This window comes from Olea europaea, unplaced genomic scaffold, assembly GCF_002742605.1.
Source record: "Olea europaea var. sylvestris unplaced genomic scaffold, O_europaea_v1 scaffold1329, whole genome shotgun sequence".
Classification (NCBI taxonomy): domain Eukaryota; kingdom Viridiplantae; phylum Streptophyta; class Magnoliopsida; order Lamiales; family Oleaceae; genus Olea; species Olea europaea.
Genome location: NW_019230771.1, coordinates 175,568 through 186,985, shown reverse-complemented (window position 1 = coordinate 186,985; position 11,418 = coordinate 175,568). Strand labels below are relative to the sequence as shown.

At 43.1% G+C, this 11,418-nt stretch overlaps 2 protein-coding genes across 2 annotated transcripts; both read right to left on the bottom strand.

Annotated features, from left to right (window-relative positions):
• Window positions 1–3,662: 3,662 nt before the first annotated feature.
• Window positions 3,663–6,708, bottom strand: LOC111375040. The gene is made up of 5 exons (XM_022997832.1): window positions 6,390–6,708; window positions 5,963–6,207; window positions 4,184–5,842; window positions 4,047–4,073; window positions 3,663–3,944 (listed from the first exon to the last, which is right to left on the bottom strand). The coding sequence occupies exons 1-5, from the start codon at window positions 6,706–6,708 to the stop codon at window positions 3,663–3,665; spliced, it is 2,532 nt and encodes an 843-aa protein (XP_022853600.1).
• A 16-nt stretch (window positions 6,709–6,724) lies between these two features.
• On the bottom strand, window positions 6,725–7,744 carry LOC111375039. The gene has a single exon (XM_022997831.1). It carries the CDS (start codon window positions 7,742–7,744, stop codon window positions 6,725–6,727), a length of 1,020 nt encoding a protein of 339 aa, XP_022853599.1.
• Between the last annotated feature and the right edge of the window lie 3,674 nt (window positions 7,745–11,418).

The window sequence follows — 11,418 nt, the reverse complement described above, 5'->3', positions numbered from 1 at the left end:
ATAATAGCTCAAGGTTCTGTATTTATAGAGGTGTATGGTGCTTTCCTGGTAGGATTCAACTATCTGGGTATCCTTATCCGATAAAGTTCCATGAGAAAGCAGTGTTTGGATCCTACTGTGATTAGAAGATCAATTGTTAAGAGGGCTCTCTTGGGCTTAGGAGATGTGGTTTGAAGTATTCGTGTCAGATAAGAGTTCTTAGGGGGATAGACCTTCTCCTTAGTATGAGGAAGATGGTAGTTGAGGACCTCAAGGGGATTTCCCCGAGCTATTATTCTCGAGGACATCCTGCATCCTGTGACAGTTATCAAGGTCAGGCACAGGTATCCCGAGGAACCAATACATCCCGAGCACTAATGACCGGAAATCATAAGAAATGCCTTCGCTAATGGTCGGGGATGAAAGTGGTCGGGATACACAGGAAATGTCAGTATCACTGGCCCCCCTGCACCTATTCTCAAGCTTTTCTTGAGGATATAGTGCAAAATAAGCCAGAAGGCAAAGAGCTTGGGTGCGTAAGCTCGAGGGAGTTCTTGAAGACAGGTGTTCAGAGGGACTGACGTGGTACTAAGGTAAGCTCTAAATTAGAAAAGGCGGTAAAAACGATATGGGCTGGATGTAGGACACGTGGCCAGATCTGACGGTCGGGGTAGTGACTTTCGGGCTACCCTCTTCTGTTGCCTATAAATACCTTGTTCAATTTTCATTTTTCACTTTTCACTCTCAGTAAACTTCTTTTGCTAATCGTCGGGATCAGAACTTTGGTGGGTTTTTAGGCGTCGACTTTAAGGTAAGACATCCAGACCTTAAGTTATTCTTTAGATACTTTTTTGCCTAGGTCAGGATGTTTAGTAGTAGCAGTGAATCTTCTTCTCTTCCTTGAGGAATACCCCTGACGACAGGGAACGCTCGATCATACCCATGGCCGTGCCCATTAATGCACATGCTCGGGCACAAGGTATCCCGACTCCCCTTAAGTACTCGGACCTCCCTTGTAAATTTAAGGAGCATCTAGCGATATCGACGGCTAGGGAGCATGGGCTCATGCCTAAGTGTGATATTAGGACGCCAAGGGGTGAAGATAGGATGACTATTGCTCGGGATGGAAAGTTTGTAGTTTTTAGAGACTCGCTAAAGGGTGGATTTAGATGGCTCCTGCACCCTTTCTTTGTGGCTTTACTGGTTGAGCACAACATGAACCATGGTTAGCTCGTGCCAAATGGATGGAGGATGCTTACCTACTTTTTTATAGCATGTAGGTACTTAGGTATTAAATGGTCTTCGATTTGAAACAGCTGCCTCAATATACATGTTTTGCCTATCTTTCATCTCGAGGAGGTTTCAGGATACCGAGGATGCCAAGTTCATTAAAAGGATGGAAAGAAAAATGGTTTTATGTCATACCTCAAGATTCCGACTTTCCTTTTAGTCCTAGTTGGGTTTTGCCTGACACGGCCAGGTATTGTGAAGGGCAGGCCTATTTCAAGTCTTTAGAAAGGGATAGGGTGATGTTAGAGAACCTCAAGCCTCTTGTTTATGATATAGATGACATTTTAGGGGATGATATTCTCGATCTTGTGAATGTGAAAGGTGCAAAGGGTAGGGATCGTACTTTCGCCTTTTTCCCTCGTCAAACTGTCTTCGAGAATTATGCTCACGCTAATGACTTGGCTTTTCAGGGATGACTTTCGATCCTTCAGCTCTTCTACAGGCAGTGAACAAGAAGTCGATGGCCCCTTAAGTTCGAGCCCCAGGTCAGAAAAAGGGAAAAAAGGGGCCTCGAGATTCAGGGCCTGGGACTGTTAGGAGTGGTCCTGGCGAGACATCTACCTGAGGACAATCCCCAACCATTCACGAGCACGAAACTCCAATTGCCACTTCTCGTTACGTCCTCGGTCGAGGAGTACTCCCGAGCTTGTTGACCTCGAGGATGAGGTCCTTCCTGTGCCTTCTTTTCAAAATCGAGATCCTGATTGGTTTCCTTTGGTGTCGAGCATCATGGACAAGTATTGAAAGGACCTCGGCTTCGACGAGGGCATGAAAGCTTTTTAATCCCTTACGCTGAAGGTAAGCTCGCTCATTTTACTTAGCGTAATTTATGGATTTCTATGGCTTGAACGTTAAGCTTGGATTTTATATGTTGTAGACACTGAGTATTGCCCGAGATCTTTCTCTGAAAGAGAAAGATAAGGCCCAAAGAACTGCTGAGCTCAAGAATTCTGCTCGGGCACGCAAAAAAAGAATTGTTGATATGGAGGCTGAGCGCTTCCTTCTTCAGATGGAATGTGATGACGCCAAGAATGATCTATAGAAGGCTCGGGAAGAAGCTGGGATGGCCAAGGATGAGGCCGAGGAGTTAAAGCTCGAGATAGAGCATTTGAAGAAGGATTTTGAAGCTCGTCTGATCGAAGCTCGGGGTATCGCAATTGAAGACTTCAAAACATCTGAGGAATTCAATGGGCTGAAGGGAGAGTACGTCATGAGCTCGTACTTCCATGCTTTAAAAGAGGCTCCAGCATTTTTGCGCTCGAAGCCTGATGCAAAGCCAGAGGATTTGACGAACATCCCAAAGGTTGCTGAAGACCTCGAGCTTTCGGAGTCCAAGGAAGCCGCCGACGACCACAAGGTCGATATTGATGGTGAGGACGTGGGGAAAGAGCAGGGAAGCCTGGCCTCAGGAGAAGGAGCCGAGGACATAGACTAGTTTCTGCTTTCTTTTTGTTTTTGAATACTCTTGGCTCTTTACTTGTACTGAACGATTATTTTTACCAAGAATCAATGTATTCTTGCGCTTCTTATTATGTTATTTCGATTATGTTTTGCTCGAGCTTTAAGTTCGTTTGAGGACTAAACTAAATGATGTGACCTAGCTCGACTTTAAGAAAATTCATATGAAGTTTTAGACGAAGGTAATAGCTCGATCTAAGGGTGAGATATGGAACATTATCTCGAGGACTAATTGTAAGAACAATTGTGATTAATGCTCGATCTTAGGGTCATTCTTTAATATGGAACATATCTCGAGGACCAATAAAGAAAAACAACTGTAATTAATGCTCGACCTTAACCTTGGGTCATTCGAAAACTTTGATAAGTAGATCGAGCAAGGATCGGAAGTTCAAATTAAATAAGCTCGAGCTTAATACTTTGACGACCTTTGTGAGGTCAAGGGTGGTCTCGACCTACGATATGTGATTCCAAGCAAACTTCCCGAGGACAATCCAGGCTTTTTTCACAAGTCTCATCACTATCGTGCCCGGGATTCTTGTGCTCGAGAATTTTACTTTGGATTTGTCTGCCCTGATTGGTAACCCATATGTGTTGCGAAAGGCAAGGTGTGAGTTGCTTGCTCGGGATAAGGCTTGAGTTGCTTGCGCGGGACAAGGCTTTAGTTGCTTGCGCCGGACAAGGCTTCGATTTGTTTGCTCGGGGCAAGGCTTTGATTTGCTTGCTTGAGGCAATGCTTTTGTTTGTAGATCATCGAATTTAACTTTAACTGTAATATATTCCATTAACTGTCTTGGCACTCAGGCCTTATTGAAAGGAAAAAATTGACTTGGCACGTAGGTCGAAAAATAAACTTGGCACAAAGGCCGAAAAATAAACTTGGCACGAAGGCCTTATTGAAAGAAAAAAATTGACTTGGCACGTAGGCCTCATTTCTAAAACATGGTGGAGGGGGTTACTTGTAATATACTTTTATCGGCGTTCCATGACCTCGGGAGTGGTCTTCCTGAAGTGTCCCTCAAACTGTATGCACCTCCTGGGAGTTGTCGTATGACTTCAAAAGGTCTTTCCCAAACTGGTCCGAGTTTTCCCGGAGCATGACCAGCGGCTTCAGCCTTCCTCAACACCAAATCTCCAGCTCTGAATCTTCGCGGCCTTACCCTTTTATTGAAATACTTTGCTATTCTATCTTGGTAAGAGGCTATTCTTAAGGCTGCCTAGTCACGAACTTCTTCCAAGAGGTCGAGATGTTCAGTGGTGTGCCTTGCTTTTTCAAGATTAAGTCTTCTTTGGCTGGGGCTTTGATTCCAAAAGCTAACCTGAAGGGGGTCTCCCCGGTTGCAATCCTGTGGGATGTTCTATATGTCCAAAGTATGGAAGGCAATTCGTCGGACTAGGTACCTCTTGCATCTCCTATCCTTGTTCAGAGGTCTTGCAATATAATTCGATTGGTGACCTTGGCTAGGCCATTATTTTGGGGATGAGAAACTGAAGTCAGACAGTGGCCAACCCCTAGGTTGGAACAGAAATCCTTGAATTGTATATTGTTAAACTGCCGGCCATTATCAATTATGAGGACCTTTGGTATCCTGAACCTGCATATGATGGACTTCCAAACAAAAGCTCTTATCTTAGGCTCTGAGATCGTTACCAAGGTCTTGGCCTCAACCCACTTCGTAAAGTACTCCACTGCTACAACTACAAACTTCAATTGTCCTCTAGTTATTTGAAACGGGCCGAGGATATCGATTTCCCATTGCTCAAACAGGGTTGAGCAACTGATGTTGGTGAGGTCCTCTGCGGGAGAACGGATAACGTTGCCAAACCTCTGGCACTTATCACATTCCTTCACATATTCCACGGCATCTTTCTTCATGGTAGGCCAGTAATACTCGTACCTTATGAGTTTGAAGGCTAATGCCCGAGCTCCTTGATGGTTCCCGCATACTCCTTCATGAACTTCCTCTAGGGCTTGGGAGGATTCCGAATGCTTAAGGCACCTAATGTACGGAAGTGTGAGGCTTCTGCGAAACAAGACCCCATTAATAATGCAATATCTTGGAGCTTTTGACCGGACACTTCTTGATGCCCGAGGGTCTTCTAGAAGATTGCCATTTGTTGTGAGGTCCACAATTGGGTCCATCCATGATAGCTCGTGATCAATGTCCATGACCCCAACGGTTGTATTGATGCTAGGCTCAGTCACAAATCTGACATGTACTATTCTATCAAGTTCATCTATTCCCATGAATACCAGTCTTGATAAGGCATTTTCCTTGCAGTTGTCAGCCTGGGTAATCTTCACAATTTCACACCTCTTTAATTTTCGTCGGAGATCATGAACTTTTAAGCAGTATAAGCTCATTTTCTCGTTTTTCTTCTCAAACGTTTCATCAATCTGCCCCACCACCAGCTGGAAATCACTAAAAATTTTGATGTTTTCAAGTTCGAGATTTATGACAAGTTCCGTGGCTATGATGACAGCCTCATACTCCGCCTCATTGTTGGTTGCCTCGAATTCAAACTTGAAAGCACACTGAATGTCCATGAGCATGTCCGGGCTCGTTATGATGACCTCTGCGCCCGAGCCCGAAGAGTTTGATGCTCCATCCACGAAAATTTTCCAAACATCTGTTGTAGTGCTAGAGCTACCTTCTGGCCTCCGAGGCTTTGGGGTGAGTTTTGCGATAAAGTCCGCTAAAGCTTGGGCTTTGATGGACGGACGGGGCTTGAACTCTATGTCAAACTCCCCAATTTCAATTGCCCACTTTAGTAATTTGCCTGAGACGTCTGGCTTTTGAAGGATGTGTTTCAGAGGCTGATTGGTGAGCACAACAATCGGGTGAGACTGAAAATATTGTCGAAGCTTTCGTGCTGCCACTATTAGGGCAAAAGCCAGCTGATCAGCCAAAGTGTACCTGGTTTCCGCATCAAGTAGGACTTTACTCACATAGTAAATGGGTTGCTGGGCTCTATTGATCCCTTTTACTAAGATGCCGCTTATTGTATTTTGAGACACGGCAAGGTATAATAACAAAGTATCTCCGGGCTCAGGTTTAGTGAGGATTGGGGGAGATGCCAATGTCTGTTTGAGCTTCGAAAAAACCTTTTCACACTCCTCATTTCATTCAAAGGATTGGCTGCCTCTAAGAACTTTGAAGAAAGGGAAGCACCTATTTGCTGCTCGGGACATGAACCTGTTTAGGGCTGCTACTCTCCCTGTCAATTTTTGCACTTTTTTCTTAGTTCTGGGCGATTCCAATGTTGCCAAAGCCTGGATCTTATCGGGGTTGGCTTCTATCTCCTGATGGGTGATCATGAAGCTCAAAAATTTTCCCGAAGCTACACCGAATACACATTTTTTTAGGTTGAGTTTCATCCAATATTTTCGTAGAGTGGCGAACACCTCCTCCAGGTCAGAAATGTGCTGCTCTATACTCTTTACAACCATGTCGTCAACATAGGCTTCGATGTTCTTCCCTATCAAATCGGCGAAAACTTTGTTGATGAGCCTCTAATATGTCGCCCCAGCATTTTTCAACCCAAATGGCATCACCCAATAGCAATATATGGCTGAATCAGCCATGAATGAAATCTTCTCTTGGGCTTCTTCGGCCATGAGGATTTGGTGATACCCTGAGAATGCATCTAAGAAGCTGCACAGCTTATGTCCGGATGTGCTATCCACAAGATTGTCAATCCTGGTGGCGGGTAGCTGTCTTTAGGGCACGCCTTATTGAGATCGGTGAAGTCGATGCAGACCCTCCATTTACCACTGGCCTTCTTCACAAGGACAACATTAGCGAGCCAATCGGGGTATTGGACTTCCCTTATGAACCTCGCTTTTACCAGTTCGCCAACCTCTTCCTGAATGACCACATGTCTTTTCGACGCAAACTGCCTCTTCCTTTGCTTAACAGGCTTGGCCCCTGGGCTTATATTGAGTCTATGGACTGTTATTTCAGGGTCTATCCCTGGCATATTCTCGACCTTCCATTCAAAAACATCGATATTGCGGGACAGACAATTGATGATCTCCTCCCAGAGGCTGGGCTTGAGATCCCGACCAATAGTGACCGTTTTTTCTGTGCTCGAGCTCAAGCTCGACCACTTCCAATTCCTCAACCGTAGCAAGTCTATCCCTTGGCTCGAGCTCGAGCTCGAGCTCAAGGTTTGAAAGTTGCATGACGTCTGCACTCATTCCTCGAATGCTAGTAATATAGCACTGTCTAGCAGCTGTTTGGTCTCCTCGAACTACTCCGATGCCATGACCTGTTGGGAACTTCATGGCCAGGTAGAAAGTTGATACAAAGGCTTGGATCTTGTTCAGCAAGGGCCTTTCGAGAATGATGTTGTAGGTCATTGGGGTATTAACCACTTGGAATGGTGTGATCTCCATCACTTGTGTATTACCAAAACCTAATGTAAGCGGAAGCTCGACGATGTCCTCAGGGATAATGACTCCACCACCAAATCCCTGTAGAGGAGTTTTTACTGCTTTGAGCTGTTTAGGAGAGAGCCCTATTTTATTGAAAGCCTCATGTGATAGTATGTTTGCTTCACTTCCATTATCAATCAGAATCCTCTTTACTTCAAAGTTAACCATAATTGCAGAGACGACTAAGGCATCGTCATGAGGATATGATACTCTTTCCAAATCTCTTCCTCCAAAGGTAATGTCTTCGAGTTTATCACAGGATTCCTTTGAGGTATGAGTGTGTTGGTGGGCATATTGCTTTCGTCCATTATTTGTATCTCCTCCAGATGCTATGCCTCCAATGATAATATTAATGGTCCCGACAGTGGGTTGAGCACTGCTTCCGACTCCAGGCTCTTTTCGATTGTCACGATCATTCCTCGAGCGTTTATCATGACCAATGTAATTCCTTAAGAGTCCTCTTTTAATGAGAGATTCAATTTTCCGCTGCAAGGCTTGACAATCCTCCATGGAATGTCCATGATCTCGGTGAAATTCACAATACTTGCTCCTATCTCTTGTGTCAGGGGGCGACTTCATTCTTGAAGGCTACTTTAATTCTTTCATATCATTGATCGCCATTAAGATATTTGCCTTGAAGGTGTTTAATCGGGTGAGGGGTCCTGGTGGACCTTCATTCTTGCGCTTTTCTCGAGGATACTCTGGCCGGGAAACGGGATCATATTGTTTCTTGTTCTTGGTCTTTTCATGGAAAGGACCAGGTCTCCTTGGATTCAGTGTTTCCTCCATATTAATGTATTTTTCAGCTCGGGTGAGGAGCTCGATCACTATCTGCAGCGGGGTCTTTGATAAGGACATCTTGAAAGCTTCACATCTTATTGCGTAAGTGAGGGCGAAGACAGCCGCTGTGATGTGAAGGTCTGATATTTGAAGCCTTTCTTTGTTAAACCTTGTCATAAATCCTCGTAGGGTTTCATTTGGTCCTGACGAAGTTGCATGAGAGAGGCCGCGGTCTTTTTGATTCGCTTGCTACTTGCAAAGAAGGCTGAGAACTTATTAGCAAAATCTGAGAATGAGGCTATGAAGTTGGGCTCCAATGTTGAGAACCAATCCCTAGCAGCATTAGACAGCATTTACGGGAAGGCTTTGCACATAACCTGATCCGACGCAACTTGCAAATTCATGACATCAGTAGAGATGGTGGATGGGGTCAGTCGTCCCATCATATTTTTTAATGCGAGGATATTTGAATCTGTCGGACAAGGGATATGACAATATTTCTGGCGTGAATGGAGTGTTAGGGGTAAAACCCATTGGCCCCCGAGCATTTCGTTGCAGGCCAGCTGTAATTCCTTCTTGAATGATCCGAGAATCTCACCAAAATCCATTGCGACCGATCTCGAGCCGGATGCCATATTACGAATACCCAAGGTTTCTACTCCGCTAGTTACGGGTTTGGTGGTCGTGCTCAAGCATCAGCCATAAAACCACCATGCTCTGCTGCGCTGGTGACGGATGTGAATTTTTTTGACTTAACAGTTGCGTGAGCATGGCCACCTGCTGACAGAGCTTTTCAAAGGCTTCGGTTGTGATGACTGCTGACAGAGGTACGGGCACTCCTGACAACTCTTCTTGAGGAGCCGATTGATCTTCAGCAGGATGAGGGATGGGAGCGGATGAGCTTGTGGGAGGAAGACCTGATGGTGTGTTAACCATGGCTTTTGGTAGCGCTTCCCACAGACGGCGCCAATGATGCTATCAAAAGTCGTACCTGTTGATTTCCTGAGTTTGAGGATTTTGAATGAGCACGATCGTAGTCTTCCGATACCTGAAACAAAGGCAACGAGGTATGTTCTCGTCGCTCCTCCGATGCTTAAGTCAGAAAGTGAATTATATGCGTAAGGCTATAGCTCATGGTTCTGTATTTATAGAGGTGTATGGTGCTTTCCTGGTAGGATTCAACTATCTGGGTATCCTTATCCGATAGAGTCCCATGAGAAAGCAGTGTTTGGATCCTACTGTAATTAGAAGACCAATTGTTAAAAGGACTCTCTTGGACTTAGGAGATGTGGTTTGAAGTATTCGTGTCAAAAAAGAGTTCTTAGGGGATAGACCTTCTCCTTAGTACGAGGAAGATGGTAGTTGAGGACCTCAAGGGGATTTTCCCGAGCTATTATTCCCGAGGACATCCTGCATTCTGTGACAGTTATCAAGGTCGAGCACAAGTATCCCGAGGAACCAATACATCCCGAGAACTAATGACCGAAAATCGTAAGAAATGCCTTCGCAAATGGTCTGGGATGAAAGTGGTCAGGATACGCAGGAAATGTCAGTATCAGGAATGATTCTTTAATACCAGATCTTGAATATTGAATATTGGCTCTTTGATTCTTGAGTTGTTGATCGTGATTTTTTTTTTTTTTAATTGTAGATTGCCTGTTATTGATTGTGAATTTTTGGATCTTCCTTTTCAATATGATTTCTCTTGTATTCTTGTGCTCATAGGATGACACAAAAAATGAGAAGTTACATATGAATTGGGGACCATAACCTTTATATATATAGTTTCCATATTATTTTGTCCATCATGAAATATAATTTTAAAGGAAGTTGAAATTGAACGAGAACCGAGTTTTAAAAATCACAATTCAAAAATAAGATTAAAGGTTTACTTATTCATAAATCAGGTTGTAATCACACTTATTAATATTAATAACAATATTATTTAACTCTTTCTACCTTCTTTCTCCTCTGATCTCCTTTCTTTCTATACCATGTACAATCAAAATTAGAGTGACTGTGCACGACGAAATCGATAGACGACAATCGACCCAACAACGCTCAGTCTTGAATTTGGCCTCGCAGTAGAGATAAGTATCAAGCGGCACCTCTATTTTGGGAATGGGTTTCGTAGGGCAATTCTTTGCTGATAATCTAAAATGCAAAGAATGGTGGCAAGTGGGAACTACAGAAGTGTTAAGAAGAAATTAAACTTGAAGAAATGGTTTGTTAGAATTAAAGTGGAGGATCACACGAGGGCTAGGTTTCCAATTTGTTACCATTTGCCATTGATTTTTTGGGCTTTTGATTTTTGTTGATTTTGAGGATTACACAAGTGCTGGAGTTCCAATTATGAGACCATTGCCATTGATTTTCTGGGCTTCTGATTTAAGGAGCGTTGGGCTTTTGATTGTTGCATTTTCTGTGGGTTTTGTTGGTGATTGGTGTTACAATTAAAATCGTCGCTTCTCCCTCTATTTTGTTAGTTTTTATCAATGGTCGGTGTGGTGATGGCGTCAATGGCGGTGGAGTGGCTGCGTTTGCAAATAGTGGTGGTGTTGTTGACGATAGCCACATGTTCATAGAGTGTAAAATATGACATGTGACCTATGTAGTGTGGCTTGTGATCATAAATCAGTTATTTGTGACTAATTTTATTTAATTTGTGACACGTGATCATTAATCTATAACCTGTGCACGATGACTGTGACATAAGAACTAATAACATGTCCCCTTGTCTTTGTACATTTGCACAGGTTATAGTTCATAAGTCACAGGTTACAATTCACAGGTTACAGATCACCATTCACATGTCACATGTTTTTGTACACTAATAATAGGTCACAGATTCAAGATCACAAGTTACAGTTCATATATTATAGGTCACGCATAACAATTTACAGGTATATATCATTTTGCATAGATAGCAGATCGACGTCTACAAGTCAACGTTCTAAAGAGAATTGGTTACAGGTCATTGGATCAATAGCACATGTAACAGATCAATGTCCAAAGTTCACAAATCTAAGAGAACTAGTAACAGGCCATTAGATCAATATCACAAGTAACAGTTTACATGTTTAAATCTCACCATCAAAAATTTACAAATTTACATCGAATCTGATGATAAATCAAACATCTGAATCAATTTCCATCGATGCCAATCAATCATTCAAATTGAAGCTCAATAAGATAATCTATTAATTCTTGTCTATGTTTTGCTAAATTAAAAAATCCAAACAAGTCGCTACCCTTGATATACTATTTTTATGGATATTGAACCAGTTGGATGCAGATGGCTACGAGAGCAGATGATGACAGATGCATTCCCGATAACTATAGTTGGGCGAGTCTATAGAGAGACTGGAGTAGGTCGAGATATTGATATTAATATTTATTAATTACCATCCGAGTTTTGAATTTTTAAACTTTTTTCTTAAAATTTATTTGGGGTATAGTTAAGACCTGAGTTT

Excerpts from the sequence above, each read along its gene's own strand:
- LOC111375040 (XM_022997832.1), bottom strand. The coding sequence starts at position 6,708 with ATGCCAGGGATAGACCCTGAAATAACAGTCCATAGACTCAATATAAGC. Across the intron at positions 6,208-6,389 it reads AGCACATCCGGACATAAGCT|GGAAGAACATCGAAGCCTAT; the intron begins GTGCAGCTTCTT and ends CCGATTTGATAG. Across the intron at positions 3,945-4,046 it reads ACCGGGGAGACCCCCTTCAG|GCAGCCTTAAGAATAGCCTC; the intron begins GTTAGCTTTTGG and ends GTTCGTGACTAG.
- LOC111375039 (XM_022997831.1), bottom strand. The coding sequence starts at position 7,744 with ATGAAGTCGCCCCCTGACACAAGAGATAGGAGCAAGTATTGTGAATTT.